At 35.1% G+C, this 16603-nt stretch overlaps 1 protein-coding gene across 4 annotated transcripts in view; it reads left to right on the forward strand.

Moving 5' to 3' along the window:
* Positions 1 to 16603, forward strand: part of PLCB4 (phospholipase C beta 4) — a 160435-nt gene that overhangs the window by 110459 nt on the left and 33373 nt on the right. For all 4 annotated transcript variants that reach the window (XM_044663402.1, XM_044663405.1, XM_044663403.1 and 1 more), the window contains 2 exons: positions 13714 to 13802; positions 14827 to 14977. In XM_044663402.1, coding sequence (XP_044519337.1) covers positions 13714 to 13802; positions 14827 to 14977 — 240 coding nt within the window. The remainder of the gene's footprint in view (positions 1 to 13713; positions 13803 to 14826; positions 14978 to 16603) is intronic.

Genomic DNA, 16603 nt, shown 5'->3' on the forward strand with positions numbered 1-16603 from the left:
TACCACAATGAAAAGTTCTCCTAACAAGTAAAGTGACTTTAGATAAATTATTTAACCTTTCTCAGCTTCATTATTGTTGTTAAAATGGGAAGATTTAGACTAAATAATCTCTAAGACCCTTCTAAGACTTTCTTATTCTAAATTGCCTATCAATTCTTACAAATGGATTTGATAAAGGGTACATACACACTGGAAGTCAAAGCAAACTAAAGAATATAAGAATATTAAGTCAAAAACTTCCTGCGTGACAGCATCTACGCATGGTCTCATCAACATATATAGACTGGATTCATCCATCTCTGTCCCTGGATTTTCCTTCGGATCCACAAGGGAGCACTGCTTTAACAGGAGTTCTATCATTGAACTAGGAGCTGATCATGTTTTATAGCAAAAACTTGAAAGAAACTGTGATCCAGAAACCACACTTAACCAAACATTTCTGCTAAGCCCCAACTGAATCACTTTTTAAAATAAGCTAATTAAACTTACTAAACATTAACAAAAACAAGTAAGCAAGCATTCAGCCAATCTGAACCCAAATTAAACCTATATATTTTCAAAATCTGTCAGCTAAAAAATTAAAATAATCTCAGCAAAACTATGGATTATAGCTATATAACAATGATGTTGCCTAATACCCACATTTTACAAATGAGGAAACTGATGCCCAACAAGATCATGACTTGACTTGGGGCACATATGTCAATATTTGGTATCTGCATTAATACACATCTACCCACTGAAACGTGAATTCCTTGTGGATAGCAACCATATTTTGTATTCTAAGGACATTACAAAGAACCTTGAATACAGTGGACATTTAATTAATGTTGAATTTATCTGGACTTTATCCTCCCAGCAACTACAGCTTTACCAATTTCAACACTACTCCAATGTCTGAGTGGCAAAATCTGTCCACTGGATAAGCAAATTCAGTTTCTAAGTCTTACTCAGATAGTGCTATATAAAAGAAAACAGCAGCTCAGGAGCAGGGAAAATGAGGGCAAATAGGAGATGGATGATACAGAAAAAGAGTAAATAGCCTGAAGAACTCTTAGGAGCAGTACTGTGTGTGCCAAAGCACCAAAAAGTCCTACACACCTCAGCCACCCAAGACAGTGTCACTGGATTAGAGCACAATATACTAATTATGTACTATTCATAGTGATTACTGTGAGTCAGCAAGAGCAGGTTAAATTAGGTTCTCTGTTTAAGAAAGCAGGAATATGTAATACATTTTAGAAATGTTTTCACAAAAAATGGCTACATTTTGAAGCTTTGACATTTATTGGGCTAATCTTATCTATAAAATTTAAATATATATATATATATATAATATATACATATAAAACCTTTTAAAAAGCAGAATATTGTATTCTCCTATAATGCCATTAAATGAGAACTGCATGTGATTATCAAATGATTTAGAACTTTCTAGGCTTGGTCCAAAATTTAATTTAGAAGTTCTATTGCTATAATGTCCTTTCCTCATTTGACTAAAGATTTGGATTATTTTCATAATCCTAAGACTTTTTCAAATTTGCCACATTTAATACTTTAGATATCATAATTGGAACCTTTGCCCATCCATACCATGGGCCTTCAGTTAATTATTTAGTCGTCAGTTTAATATTCACCAGGTACTTGATCTAGGATTCTTGCTTATTTGTTTATCGATGAGGCCAAACGGGAAAGGAAAAAAAACCCATGATACATTAAAATGGACTTTTTTGTACCTTAGAGAAGTTTAATTACACAAGTAAGATACAGACGTCCATTTCTTTAAGTCTCTTGAAATATCCAATTGAAATATCATTGTTTTTGGCACTAGGAATTTATTACAAGTCTTTCATCAAACTATAGGAAACTGACTGGATGTTTGGAAATCAAGAGATCAAATAAATTTTTTATCATATAATAAACCATATAAAATCATAGGTTAAGTTCTCAGCTTTTTTTAAAAAACCCTTAATTTCTATAAACTACTAAGAATAATGAGTATCCATTTTCAGACAGAAGAATGGTTAGGGCTAAGTAATTGGGGGGAGGGGGGAGGGGTGGTTAATGACTTGCCCAGGGTCAGATACATAGCTCAGAAGACCAGATTTGAAACCAGGTCCTCCCAACTCCAGGCCTGATGCTCTGTCCCCTGTGCTATCCAGCTACCCCTCACTTATTTGTAGGATTCAAAATCACCGCTGTGGAAGAATATTTTAGAGAGATGGTATCAAACTTAAATAGAAGCAGATCCCTGCAGGCAGCACATTGACTTGGAAAACCCAAAATAACATTATTTATATTATATTTGATGAAGCTCCCAAATTTGACAATTTAGTTTTTATATCACAAGCATTCTGCCACACTTTAGTTAATTCCAACAAACAAATTCAAAATGAATCTCCCAACTCTTGACATATCAATATTCTCTGTAGAAAGGTCATGGATAGAAATATTCATTTTCCTGGGTCAGTGAGAGTTTATAGCCTTTCCTGCTAAGAATATAGGAGATTCTAGTATGACACCTATTGTATGTGAAAGAGAAGTTAGGAGAATGAGTCTGGAGATTTTACCTGGAAGAATAAGGTTCATTACCAGGAGGCAACTATCTTTTTTCATGGGACACAGGAAATAATGTCTTTTTAAAGAAATGAACAAAGGAAATGTATTTTTATTTGACAAGATGCTATCAAAAAAGTTACTTGAACAATTTGCTTCATTTGGGAAATCTAGTTTGTGAGGGTCTCTAAAATTACCTATTCTCAATTTTCCATAGAGCATATTGGCTCTGATGACTTTTGAGGGTCAATTAGCAAATTCAATTTTAGTTTTTGGCTTAACCTTTGACTTCCAGGGAAATGCCATAGGCTCTAAGCTTCTGTATTTTACAAAATATTTCATAAAAAACTTTCCTTGGTGTTATTTTACCTCATTACAAATGAAGTAAAACATCCCGAGTGGGATTTATTGTTTCCAAAATCAGCCTTACCATTTTCTAGTGAAATAGTCTTTCTATGAAATCTGAATCCTAGGAATGGATCCCACTCTATATGGATCTACTCCAAAAACTAAACACAATAAATCACCTTCAGGTCCTATACAAATAAGTCCATAAATACATTTTGGTAAACCAAATCAAATTCATGAGAAATTGGTGGAGTTCACATTTATACTGCTTATAGGAACTTCACAACTTGTTTTTATGGGATATTTTGTGTTGCTATTCAAGTCGATTCAATATAACATTTATTCATTAAGTATCTACTCTGTGCAAGGCACTATTTTGGGCACTGAGGCTACAAAGGGGAAAAAATGCAAAAATGGTCCTTACTTTTAAAAAGCTATTGTTAATCCAAAAGAAGCTTATATATTACAAAAAGAATATTTTTTAAAAGTATATTGTTTCCCTCAGCCACTTCCCAGCTGTGTGACCCTGGGCAAGTCACTTGACCCCCATTGCCCACCCTTACCAATCTTCCACCTATGAGACAATACACCGAAGTACAAGGGTTTAAAAAAAAAGTATATTGTTTCTTGTTAGAGAATGTTCAGTTGAGAAAATGTCTGATTCACTTGGTTAAGAAGTCTCAGATTTTAAATGTTAATATATGTCATTAAGATCCAGGAACCCCATTTACTATATAACTTTTAAAAATTTCTTTTAAACCTTAATAAAGCTTCAGGAAGTCAATATCTGTGATTTCATCAATTTAAGTGCTCCCTCAAATGATATATCCTGTACAATTCTTATTGTGCATGTTCCTCTTTAAATTTGCCATAAGAAATCTCATCATCATGTCCAAGTGCCAGTTCAGCACTCTCCAAGTTGCCCATCTGTGATATGATTAGCCAGTCCTTTTTTTTGTTCCAGTATACTCAGTTGATGCCATTAGTGCCTTTTCCTATGTGCAAGCCATCATTGTTGATATGTTAAATCCTACTTTGTACTGTGCCCAAAATGAGTCTCTTCATTGCCTTTTAGGTCACTGGCCTCTTTAGTTTTTCACAGATTGTAATGTTCCATGATTCCTACTCATAAAGCATCACTAGGAGGTCACTGGGATTAAAAAGATGAGTTTCATGTCAGAGAATTGACCATTGAAAATGGTGCACAATTTCCCAAATCCGTTATTGTGTATTGAAGTGCCTATGAAAGGTACTTACTAATGGACTAACTCAATGTTAGTTCTTATATTGTAGGCTGTCCATTTACCTGTATATAATAATCTAGACAAAAAGCACTTTTAGACACCTTGAGTTTTCCTATGTAAGCTATTAAACTGGTGGGAAAGCATAATTTTTCATTAATGAGGAAAAAATCTAATTCATATTCCAAAAGATAACACTGGACATTGATAATTCTACTAGAACTGGATATTACATGCTGTGGTGCCATTTTAAGTCATCAACCAAGCAATAAGCATTTGTTAAATGCTTGCTTATATGCTGGGCACTGTGCTATTGCATGAGATGCATAGGGGAAAAAACAAACAAACAAAAAAAAAAAAGCCTTCCCTCAAGGAGCTCACATTCTAATGGGAAAGACTAAATTGGTATATTCAGAGTAGAGAGAAGGTAGCCTTAGAAGCATTCCCTGCTAACAAAACTACAAAAGGTCTCCTTCGGGAGCCTGAGCTGAGTGGAGGTTAGTTAGGAAGGGAAGCATTCCTTTTATGAGGAATGATAAAGGCAAAGGCATAGAGATGGAAAATGGAGTGTCTTCTGTGAGGATTAGTAAGTAAATTAAAATGGCTGGTTTATTGAGTACATTGAGAAGAGTAATGTGTTCAAAGCCTGGAAGGTAGAAATGGCCAGGTCACAAAAGAACTTTAAATGGCAGAGGACTGTATATTTGATCCTATATTAGTAGGGAGCCATTGGAGATTATAGGGAGAAGAAGTGAAATGATCAGACCTATACTTTGCAAAAGTCACTTTGGCGGCTTAGTGGAAGATGGATTGAAAGAGGAGCAATCTTGGGGCAAGAAGACTTAATGGGAAGACTATTTCAATAATCCATGAGAAAGGGACCAAACTAGGATGGTGGCTTTGAGTAGAGAGAAGAGAACTTTTATGGGGGATGTTGTAGAGAAAGCAATTACCAGAATTGGCAATTGATTAGATACATGGGATAAGTGAATGTGAACAGTCGAGGATGTCACTGAGGTTGCAAACCTAATTGACTAAAGGAATACTGGTGATTTTCACAGTAAGAGTGAAGTTTAGAAGAGGTCTGAGCTTGGGAATGAAGATAGTGAATTCTTTTTTGAACATGTGGAGATGTCTGCAGGATATCTAACTTGAAATCCTAGGAGATATTTGGTCATTGGGATTGTGGCTCAGGAGATAGATTGATATACAGATCTTGACGTCATCTTCATAGTAATCATCATTGAGTCCTTTGGAATTGATGGGTTAACCAATGAGATAGTAAAAAGCAAAAGAAAAGAGGTCCCGGGGAAGAACCCAGGAGATACATAGTCACATTTACAGGAAATGGCATCGATGAAGAACTAGTAAAGGAGACTGAGAAGGAGCTGTCTGATATTGAATTGTTCCCTATAAAAATTAGTCTTGTACCCTTTTAATTACAAATTAATTTTTGACCTATATTCTTTTAATACATTGCCCTCACCCTAAACCAGCCAGATTCTCCTACTTTTAGCATCTTCTCACATTCCTCAAATAAAATATTTACAAAAAATTGCAAAGAACATAGACACAAATGCAAACATGTATACATATTACATTCTTCATGAGATCAAGGAACATGAGGGAATGCCCTTCTACAGCCCTTATCTCCACAGTAATTGTAGCTTTCTATGTAACTGTCACTTGGATCCATCGCTCAGACTGCCAAAGGGACCTTTGGAAATGATGCATCTGCTTCAATAGCCTTTGCCAAAATTCCATCTTTTGAAAAACTAAATGTTTGATGAGGAAGTAACAGGCATAATTTAGGGGGAAAGTAACTCAAATAAAATTTCTGTGAGCAAATTGAGAAATCCTTTTTTCCTTTCCTTAATAAAATTATACTCCCTATTTATAAAAAATATAAAGCCTTTATTTTTAATAAAATCATTTGGTAAAAAATACAAGCATTGCCAAGTTGACTGCCAATTGGCCTGTTGGACTACCAGTGCTATTTTAGTTGCTTTATCTGGGAGGAATAAAAGGTAATGAAGATATTATTTACCCATTGCTGCTTTGAATTATAGTGAAATATTGCCAGCCTAGAGAAGAGATGCACTTCCCCTGCTGCCAAAGCCTGGAAACAGTTCTAGTACTATTGAGTATTAAATAAATCATCAATGTTTCTTCTCTTCCTTCTTTTGATAGTTACCTTTTTTACTTTTTTCTGTATGCCAAGTTTGGGGGTCTTAAAAAATAGTCAGAGCTGAAACAATGCTTTCAATAACACCAAGAGCTTTATCATGATATTTGATATCATTTTCAAGGCTTTGTCCTTGTGGGATTTTAGTTGTGATTGAAGGAAGCCACGAAAGTCAGTAGGAGGAGTGGAAGAGGGCATGAGGGACAGCCAAAGAAGATGCCCAGAGCTGAGAGATGTAGATGAGTTCCAGCCTCCCTTCAGGGAAATATGATTGCATAAAAGGCCATCCTTACCTTAAATGAACATTTATATGTACTTGACTAGAAAAGAATGATTGTAGATAATGTATTTGGATGAACACATCGATGCCTCTACTGCCTATGGTCTCAAGACTCCTAGAGAAGCTATTTAAATTAATTATAGATTCTAAGTATTCTCACATTGTACAATATCATATGCTGCACCTGTCTAAAGACCAACTTCTATGTAATTAGTTCAAACAGAGTTGCTCCCTGAAAAGGCAAACTAAAATACAATTGATGAAAGCTGTGAAGATGTACTTTTATAAAAAGAGTTGTTATAACTATTGTTAAATCACAATACAGGAGAAGGATGCTATGACATTTTTCAGAAAATTCTTTTCTCTCTTTAGTTTATTCTGTTCCCTGAACAGTTTTTTAGTAATAATGAAACTTGCCTACTATAGAAAATGCTTCCCAAAAATCTTTCCAATAAATCAAGAGCCTCTGGGTTTAAGCAGAATAAGGAAAGTTTGATTGTTCTTACAACTCATGCTGCAGGTCTTTAAAATATCACCTTGGATGACTGTAAAATATCAGTCATAGAGCCTTCAAGAGTACTGCACTTATTTATTGTCTTCTATTCTTCAGTACTACCTTATAGATTCAACTTATGGACCACAGTTTTATCCATTAATCATAGGATCAGATATCTCAGGCTGGGAGGACCTCAGAGGCTTATCTAATACAGCCTCCTCTTGTTTCAGATGGGGAAACTGAGACCAAAAGAAGTTAAATTACTAACTAGACCAAGGCTAAATAGGTAGGAAATATGATATAATTTCAATTCAATGATTTTTAAGCTCCTACAGCAAAACACCATACAAAATATGAAAATATCACAGGATAGATTTCATGAGAAAGGATAATCATTAAACAGACACAATATATGGTCTTTAACTTTGTTACAATATTCAATGTTAGTGTCATTTCCTTAAGATTCTAATGAAAGTTCAATTTGGATGAAAAATTGAGTCCCAGTGCCATATCTACATATGTATATGCACATATATGTATGCATATATATACATTTATGATGATGATAAAGAAAGAATCAGCTGAAATAAAAAGGCCTTTTACTTAATGAGTTATTCATAGGGGTCCTGAAAATATTGCTAACTGGAACAACTTGTAAAACAAAGAATTGTTGAGGGTTCACTATACCCTCATATACATACCTTATACTGATGGTTTATAGTACATCATATGTTTTTGTTCAGTTATATCCAACTCTCTGTGATCCCATTTGGGGTTTTCTTGGCAAAGATGTTGGAATGGTTTGCCATTTCCACCTCCAGCTCATTTTACAGATGAGAGGAAACTGAGGTAAACAGGGTTAAATGATTTGCCCAGGGTCACAGGACTAGTAAGTGTCTGAGGCTGTATTTAAACTCAGGAACACTCATCTTCTTGCTGTCAGGACTGACACTCTTATCTGTTTTGCCTCCCAGCTGTCCATATATCATATTCTGTTATATTAATTGATAGAACCATCTTACCAGTTTTTAAAGTTAAATTTATTTTTTAATCAAGAAAATTCACTTTCCCTTTCTTTCACCTATCTCCTCCTTTCATTTCCCCCTTCCCCTGTGAAATTATGAAAAATAAACCCCCTTTAACTCACATTTATAGTCAAGCAAAACAGATTCCCACAATGGCCATATCCAAATAAAATATCATCCTGCACTGTGAGCCTATTGCCTCTCTGTCAAGAGCTAGATAGCATGTTTCATCATCAGTATTTTGGAATTGGAGTTAATCACCTCTGTTAACCCTAACATCTCTGCAGACCTCCAGGCTAACATCTCCAAATGGCTTTCAGGCATCTCAAAATTGATGCCATGTGGACATCTTAAACTTGAGATGTACAAAATTGAACTCCTTTCCTCCCAGTCTTCTCTTCCAAACTTCCCTATTATCATCAAGAGTACCACCGTCTTTCTAGTTTCCCAGGCTCTCAACCTTGGTTTCGTCCCCAACTCTATCCTCTCTTAGGTCCCTCTCTCCCAGTAGTCAACCCGTGGCCAAGGCCTGTCACATTAACCTTTGTAACATCTCCTTGATGCCTTCTCTCTCCTCTAATACTGTAACCACAGTAATTCAGGCTATCATCACTTGCCTAGATGATTACAATCAACTGACGGTTGGCTTACTTGTCACGAGTCTCTCCCCACTCCAACCCATCTCCCACTCAGCCATCAAAGTGGTTTTTCTGAATCCCAGGTTCAACCATATTATCCTCCTACTCGGCAAACACCAGTGGCTCCTCCAGCATCAAATATAATCTTCTCTTTGTTGTTCAAAGCCATTCATAATCTAGTCTCACTCCACACTCATATATACACATATTTCAAGTCTTCTGACTCCTTCTACCCCATCACCTACTCATCAATTAATAAATACTTTTAATCAATCAAAATCAATACTTTCTGTTCCTCAAGACACCCCATCTCCCAACTCTAAGCATCTTCAATGGGTTGACCCCCATGCAAGAAAGGAAATTCCACCTCATTTTTGACTCCTGATTCCCATGATTTCCTTAAACTATCAACTAAAATTCCACCTTTTACAGGAAGTCTTTCTCAGTCCCTCTTCACCCTTATGCTTTCCTTCTATTGATTATTTCATCCTGTATATATCTTGTTTGCATATAATTGTTTGCATAATGTCTTCCCCATTAAATTGTGAGCTTCTTGAAGGCAGGGACTATTTTGCCTTTCTTTACATTTCTACCACTTAGCACAATTCCTGATACATAGTAGGCACTTCATCAATATTTATTGACCCAATTATTATGCCAGTATTAAACTGAAGAAGCTGACACAGATGACACAGATGAAGAAGTGACTTGCCCAGAGTCACACAGCTTGTCAGAGAATTATCAGAGAATAAATTTGAACTCCAGTCTTCCCAGACCCAGAGATAGAGCCCTATCTATTGTGTCATCTAGCTGCCTCAGGATATAAGACTAGAAAACCAAGGGGAAGCTCCAGTGGGAAGAGTACTGTGCTTGGAATCAAGGCAGATCTTCTGAAATCCTCAACTACCAATGTGGCATAGAGCAAGTCATTTAGTCTAAGACTCAGTTTCCTCAGGATGTTTTTGGTAGATTATACTACTTTCATTTTGGACAGCCTTCTATCCTTCTCGAGTACTTATCACCTCTAGAACCTCCTCAGGATATGGGATTATCCCTATCATTTGTATTATTTAACCTTTTGAAATTTATTTCCTAAAGTCTAGGGTGCGTGTCTAATTATGATCTAGCTTTCCCTTCTCTGGCTATTTTGAACTCTTAAGAAAAGATCCATAATTAGCTTCTAAAAGAATATGTTTCAAATGAACAATATTTGTCTCTGCTAAGAAAATATTTATGTCAGTCTTATTTATACATAAAAATTATCACACAATTTCAGACTCTGGTAGTATAACTCCCCAGTTAATTCACAGAAATAATAATATTGGTAATTGGGAATAAATTTAAATAATGATGTTTATCCAGCTAATGGATACATCTGCGGTATTTATTGAATTCAGTCATTTTAGTTGTGTCTAGATGATACCGACACAGATGGTAGAAAATTGAAAAAATTTTAACATCCTATTTAATGATATCAAACAATCCATGGAGGTGTCCAGGCATTTTATAGACCATTTAAAATGGATATAGTATGAATAAATGGATAGAGCACAAAGCAGCACAATATAATGGATTTTGATTCATAAGAACTGGGTTCAAATCCTGACTATTATGTTTCTCATCTGTGTGACCTTGGACAAGTCCTTTGATTTATCTGAGTCTCAGTTTCCTCCTCTCTAACATATTTATTGGATGACCTTTGAAGCCCTTTCTGGTAATCCCAGGATAAAGCCAGGAATTCCATTCAAAATTGATTGACCTTATGATATGACCTTAGGAATGCTATTAGGTGGCTGTATCCTGTCTTCAAAACAAAATCATTGTTATGATAGGATAATAATTTGTATTTAGAGGCAGGTAGGTAGTATGATAGATAGAGTTGGGAAGTTCTGAGTTCAAATCCTGCCCCAGATACTAATTTCTCAAAATCATTTTCATCATCTATAAAATGGAAGTAATTATACCAGGCTTGTTTTGAAGCTCAAATGAGATAATATAAGTAAATTTCTTTGTAAGCCTTTACAACTATATTAGTAGTGATTATTATTTAGGGCTTCATGCCTCACAACTTAACTATCACAAAATCACATCTGTCCTTAATTATATTGTATTAAAATATCAAGGTAGACTATGTTGGTAATATAATCAATATTTTCAGACTCATCACCAATATCAATTCATCAATCAATAAACATTTATTAAATGCCTACTATGTGCCAGCTAGTAGATGGAGTGCTGGACCTGTAATCAGGAAGACTCATCTTCCCCACGTTCAGATGTGGCCCCAGACACTTACTGTGTGACCCTGGGCAAGTCACTTAACCCTGTTGGCCTCATTTCTCTCATCTTTAAAAAGAGCCAGAGAAGGAAATGGCAAACCACTTAAGTATCTTTGCCAAGAAAATCCCAAATGTAGCCATGAAGAGTCAGATAGGACTGAAACAACTGAACAACAACTATGTGCCAGGAAATATGCTAAGTGAGGTTGAGGCAAAAGACAGTACCTGCCCTCAGTTTATAATCTAATGGAAATAATCCAGACTAACAAACAGGTTCAGTAAAAATTTACATTTTAATAAGAATATTTTAAAATTATTTTGATACTGTTTGATGTCTTAGGAAATTTGTACTGCCTCTTCGACAATTTTCTCTCTTTAAAGTGAAGTTTTTCTTCCCATTAAATAATTTCTTAATAAATCCTTTTTTGATTAATTGGTTGATAGAAAGGCAGCACAGTAAAACAAGTAAACTAAGTCACCAAAAATAGTGTAAATGGACATCTCTAGTATTTACTAGCTGTGTGACCATGGAAAGATCATGCAGTCTCAGAGCCTTAGCAGCCTGTAAGACTTGTTTACTGAATTATAACATGGGTAATGGTCTGCTTTGGTGGAAGAAGTTCCCACAACAAAGAAATCGTGGATCCTTCACATATTGACATAATTCCTTTGTAGTCTGACATTTATTTGTGTTCATTCATGTTCATATTTCTTGGACTCCTGCTCTGTGCAAGCTCTAAATCCTATAAAAGTTACTGAAGGCAGTGAGATATTATCCATGCATTCAGAGAGCTTACCAACATAGGGAGTAGAGATATATAAACACATTAGTACAGCGCCTCTTAGTAACATCCAAAATACTCAGGGATTAATAGCTATTAAGCACATGATTTGCACTATTTAACAACTTAACTATTACTTTTTTCTGAAATAAGAGAAAGAAAAACAAAAGGAAAATTTTAAATTCCTAAAAATGTATAATTTCCCAGTACAAATGACCTGACATTGCAAAAGCATCTTCTTTTGAAAAACTATTGGGCATTTTGCCTTTTTGATAATTAAATCAACTCAGTCATTTTCCTGGAAAGGGTCTATCAAACTTTTACTCCCCTAAGGCTCCATTCATTATCTCTGTAACTTGGCAAATCAAAATATCCATTCTTGGCTTCTACTTCCTTTAATATGATATCTCCTTCATTAGAATATAGACTCCAAAAGACTGGAAACTGTCTTCCACATTTGTATTTGCACTTAGACTAGGACTTGGCATATAATAAACCCTTACTGAATGTTTGTGTATCCATCCACTACTCAATAAATGTATGCTCTGGAACTAAGATATAAATTATTAAAGATAAGAAATTTATAAATTTATTTTTTAAATTGCCACAGATTAATTCAAAATTAGAGATTCCATATGTTGCTTTTTGTTAACTTTGGAGAATTTATATTTAAAAGTGTGTTAATTCTTCAGATATTCTATGTGAAATATAGGTTATTAATAGTCTTTTTAAATGCGGATTATAAGAAATAAAATAACAGAAGCAATGTTGTTACTATTTCCAAGTCTAAATTATGTAGGATTACAAAAAGCTTGCCCTCTAATGGCAAATTTTTAGTCTTGAGCACAAACACATATTGAAGAGGGCTGAAAGAGTATATGAGGTATCATGTAAAAAGGTCTTTCCCATAAGCATTTGAGCTCAACTCCTTGTTACTTTGGAAAATCTAAAGCAGCAGTTTAACCCCCACAGCATAATCCTCTAAGCCTCAGATTTCCCAAATGTAAAATGGAAGTAGAAACTCCAACCAAGAACATTAGATGGGATTGATTATACTGTCCTACTTGGCTCCAGAGAGTAGAACCAGAGTCCAGGGGTAGAGTGATAGGCAGATTTAGGGTCAATTTAAGGAAAAACTTTCTAATGATTACATTTTTCTCAAATGGAACAGACTGCTTCTGGATAGTATGGGCATCTCCTCAGTGGAGGTATACTAGCAAAGATTGGATAACCACTTGTTTAGATATGTTGTATATCTTTAGATAGCCTTTAAGATTTTGTATGACTCGAAATCAGGGGGACATCAGGAACTAGTCAACTCATTTAAAATCTTGTGGACTTTCCTTAGCATATTTTAGTTCCATTTTGGTTACACTTCCTTTTGTTGGTTAGTGTTTCCTCTTGAAATGAAGATAACAGACAAACCTATGTAGAGAGGTTAATTCTTAAGGGGGGGTGGGAAAAGTCACAAATTCCAAAGAATAATTTAAAATTAGAGAATTCATATGCTGCTTTTTGTTAATGATGGAGAATTGTGTATTTGTGTTAATTCTTTAGAGATGCTATGTGAAATATGGTTATCATTAGTCTCTTTAAATGCAGATTATCTGAAAGAAAACAATGGAAGAAATGTTCATTGTTACTGTATCAAGAAACCAGACTTCAAAATTCAATTAAATGTTTAAGGAAACAATACTGAAAAAAAGGTTTAGAGAATCATTAGAGAGCTGTTCCCTTCCCCTTTTCTTGTGTCTTGGGGCATATTTTAAGTTCTTAAAGCCTTGATAAGTCTTCTAAGAGGAACAATCACATTAAACAAACCAGAGTCTTTCTTCATGATTATAAAAAGATCATGAAATTAACATGAGTGATTTTTCTTTCAGATATTGTGGATGCTTTGTCAGACCCAAAGAAATTTCTTTCTGTAATGGAAAAGAGAGCAGATCAAATGAGAGCAATGGGTATTGAAACTGTAAGTATTCATTTGTTAACACAGCAGAATTTAGAGAATACTGATATAAAAGAGAAAAACTTATCAGGTTCATGTGCTGGATCTGAACCCTCATGATGATTTCTGTATTTGGGTTTAAGTTCAGTACTTCTGATGGTGTATCAACCATCTTAGAAAAAGAAATATGTTGTTTGTTGTTGTTGTCTTCGTCATCCTTGTTGTTGTCATCATCGTCGTCTTAGTCTTTTATATGAATTAACACACAAGTATATATACTGAGTGTTAATGCTTTCCTGCAAAAAAAAAAAAATTCAACTCATTTAACAAACGTGTGTCTTTTTGCAAGGCACCATACTACGTGATGGGGATATGAAAAATAGTCTTGAACCTCAAAGAATTTACATTCTTTTGAGAGTTAGAATGGGGAAGTGTTAGCCTTTACTGAAAGAAATTTGGCAAACTTGAAAAGTTGGTAACAACTCATATCTTGTATTATTTATTATCAAAATCCATATCATTAGAAAAGAAATTACATTTGTTGCCTATGTTGGCAGATTCTAATATAGATAATTGTCCATCTTTTTTCCTTTTTTTAAATTAAAGGATGTTTTCTAATCTAATACTCTAGTTTGAAGTAAGAAATGTCTACCATAGTTTAAGAAAATATTAGAGTAGCCAATTTTCATACCTTGCACAAGATGTATAAGCCATTCATTCTGTTGAATGACAACTAAAACTACATTTATTTGTTTATTTGTTTTTTCATCCCTCTTACACCATCTTCTCTCCTTTGCAGGCACAAATATTTCTTTCAAATCAAAAAAGTAAGCCATTTTCCTCTCTCAGCAAACTGTAACTTGCTGGCAAGAGTAACTGCCCCCTTTTTAAAGGGGAAATAGAGGTTTTGGCTTTGTAATAGGCAGCCCAGAGCATGATGATTTGAACATTATAGATATTTAATAAATCAATCAAATGAAATTACATGTTAATATGTTGAAGCTTGAAATGTCATTATTTGGGGCCAATATAAATGCTTTTATTTCAGAGTGACATAGCTGATGTGCCAAATGACACTTCTAAGAATGACAAGAAAGGAAAAGCCAATAATGCTAAAGCTAGTGTGACTCCTCAGAGCAGCTCTGAACTCAGACCAGCCACCACCTCTGCCCTGGGAGCAGGAATTGAAGGGAAGAAAGGTAAAGGCATGTTCTTCTTGCTCCTTATTATTTTTGAAGGCTATTTCTGATATTGCTTCTGAAATATTCCAGAGTGACTGATGTTTTCATTATACAGGATCTCATAAATACATATACTACACACTCTGAGACATTTGTTCCCATCTGGATTTGGCATTGTTTAGTCTTTTTTTTTTTTAAATCCTTACCTTCCATCTTGAGACCAATACTGTATATTGGTTCCAAGGGAGAAAAGCAGCAAAATATCTTGAGTCCCAATTAGAACTCAGGATCCCCCATTTATGGACCTGGCTTTCAGTCCACTTAGCCACCTAACTGCCTTCTGTTCAGTCATTTTTGAGTTATGTCTGACACTTTTTGACCCCATTTAGGGGTTTTCTTGGCAAAGATACTGGAATTCTTTGCCATATCAAAGATGCGATGAGGAAACTAAGGCAAATAGGGAAAATGACTTGCCCAAGACTACACATCTTATAAGTGTCTGAGGTTGGATTTGAACTTTAGGAGGATGAGTCTTCCTGACCCCAGGAAGTCCATTCACTGCACCATTTAGCTAAATTTGGAATTATTAGTTAATTTCCTTGATTTTTAAAATAGCAGCAATTTCTGGATCAGTACGATTATATTGACTTCAGTCTTTCCATGTAAATTATGCTTACAAACTTTCAAAATTATTCAGACTCATTTGCTCTTTAGGAGTAAGACCATTCCCAGGGTATTTTAGTGCATTTTGCGGCCCAACCATTACTGTAACCTTGAATGGAGGCATGACTCATTCATCTCCCTATCTTCTTTTCCATTGCCTGAGGGGTTTTAGACATATCCTCAGAGCGGCCTTTCTGGTTGAGTTTCTAGTTCTCAGACAGAACTTTTATTCAGTGTTTGACCTTCATGGACTAAATAATCATAGGCTCAAAGTTTTAGAAATGGAAGGGGTCTCAGAGATCATCCAGTTCAACTCCTTCAATTCTTAATTGATGAGATTAAAGGCAATGAAGGTTAATGCCTTACCCAGGGCTGCATAGCTACTAAGTAACCAAGCTGGTATTTGAACCCTTGACTAAAAATCCAACACTCTTTCCAATATCATGCTATTTGTAAGAAAAGCATTTGTTATAGAATTCCTCTTAAGAACAACTTTTTAAACCTAAGCTAAATGAAAAGAGAGACTTTGTAAGATCTGACAATAAAGTATTAAAAAAAACTACAGATAGGGGTCAACTTCATTGCCTGGTTTGAGGGATGAGAATGGGTAAGAAGACAAGGAATAACTGAATGCCAGATTAGAGAATTTGAGCTTTTTCATAGGTTCTTCCAGTTAGGCAACATTTGCACCAGACAGTAGGAGGGAGGTAATGAGGATCCAGGTGAAGTGGTCACAAAAACAATGGAAAGGAAAGAATGAATATGAGAGACCCTTAGGAGAAAGAATCAACAAAACTCAGTGAATAATTGCATATGGAACATGAATGAAGTATATAAAAAGGCACATCATTTTTAGCCTGAAAGAATAGAGTTAGTGACAGAGAAAAAGGGACCAAGAGGAAGACTGGGTTTTAGAGGGAAGACTATATGTTCTCTTTTAGATATTGTTGAGTTTGAGGTGCAGACCAGATATGCAGTTGG

The sequence above is a fragment of the Gracilinanus agilis genome, chromosome 2, assembly GCF_016433145.1.
Source record: "Gracilinanus agilis isolate LMUSP501 chromosome 2, AgileGrace, whole genome shotgun sequence".
NCBI lineage: Eukaryota > Metazoa > Chordata > Mammalia > Didelphimorphia > Didelphidae > Gracilinanus > Gracilinanus agilis.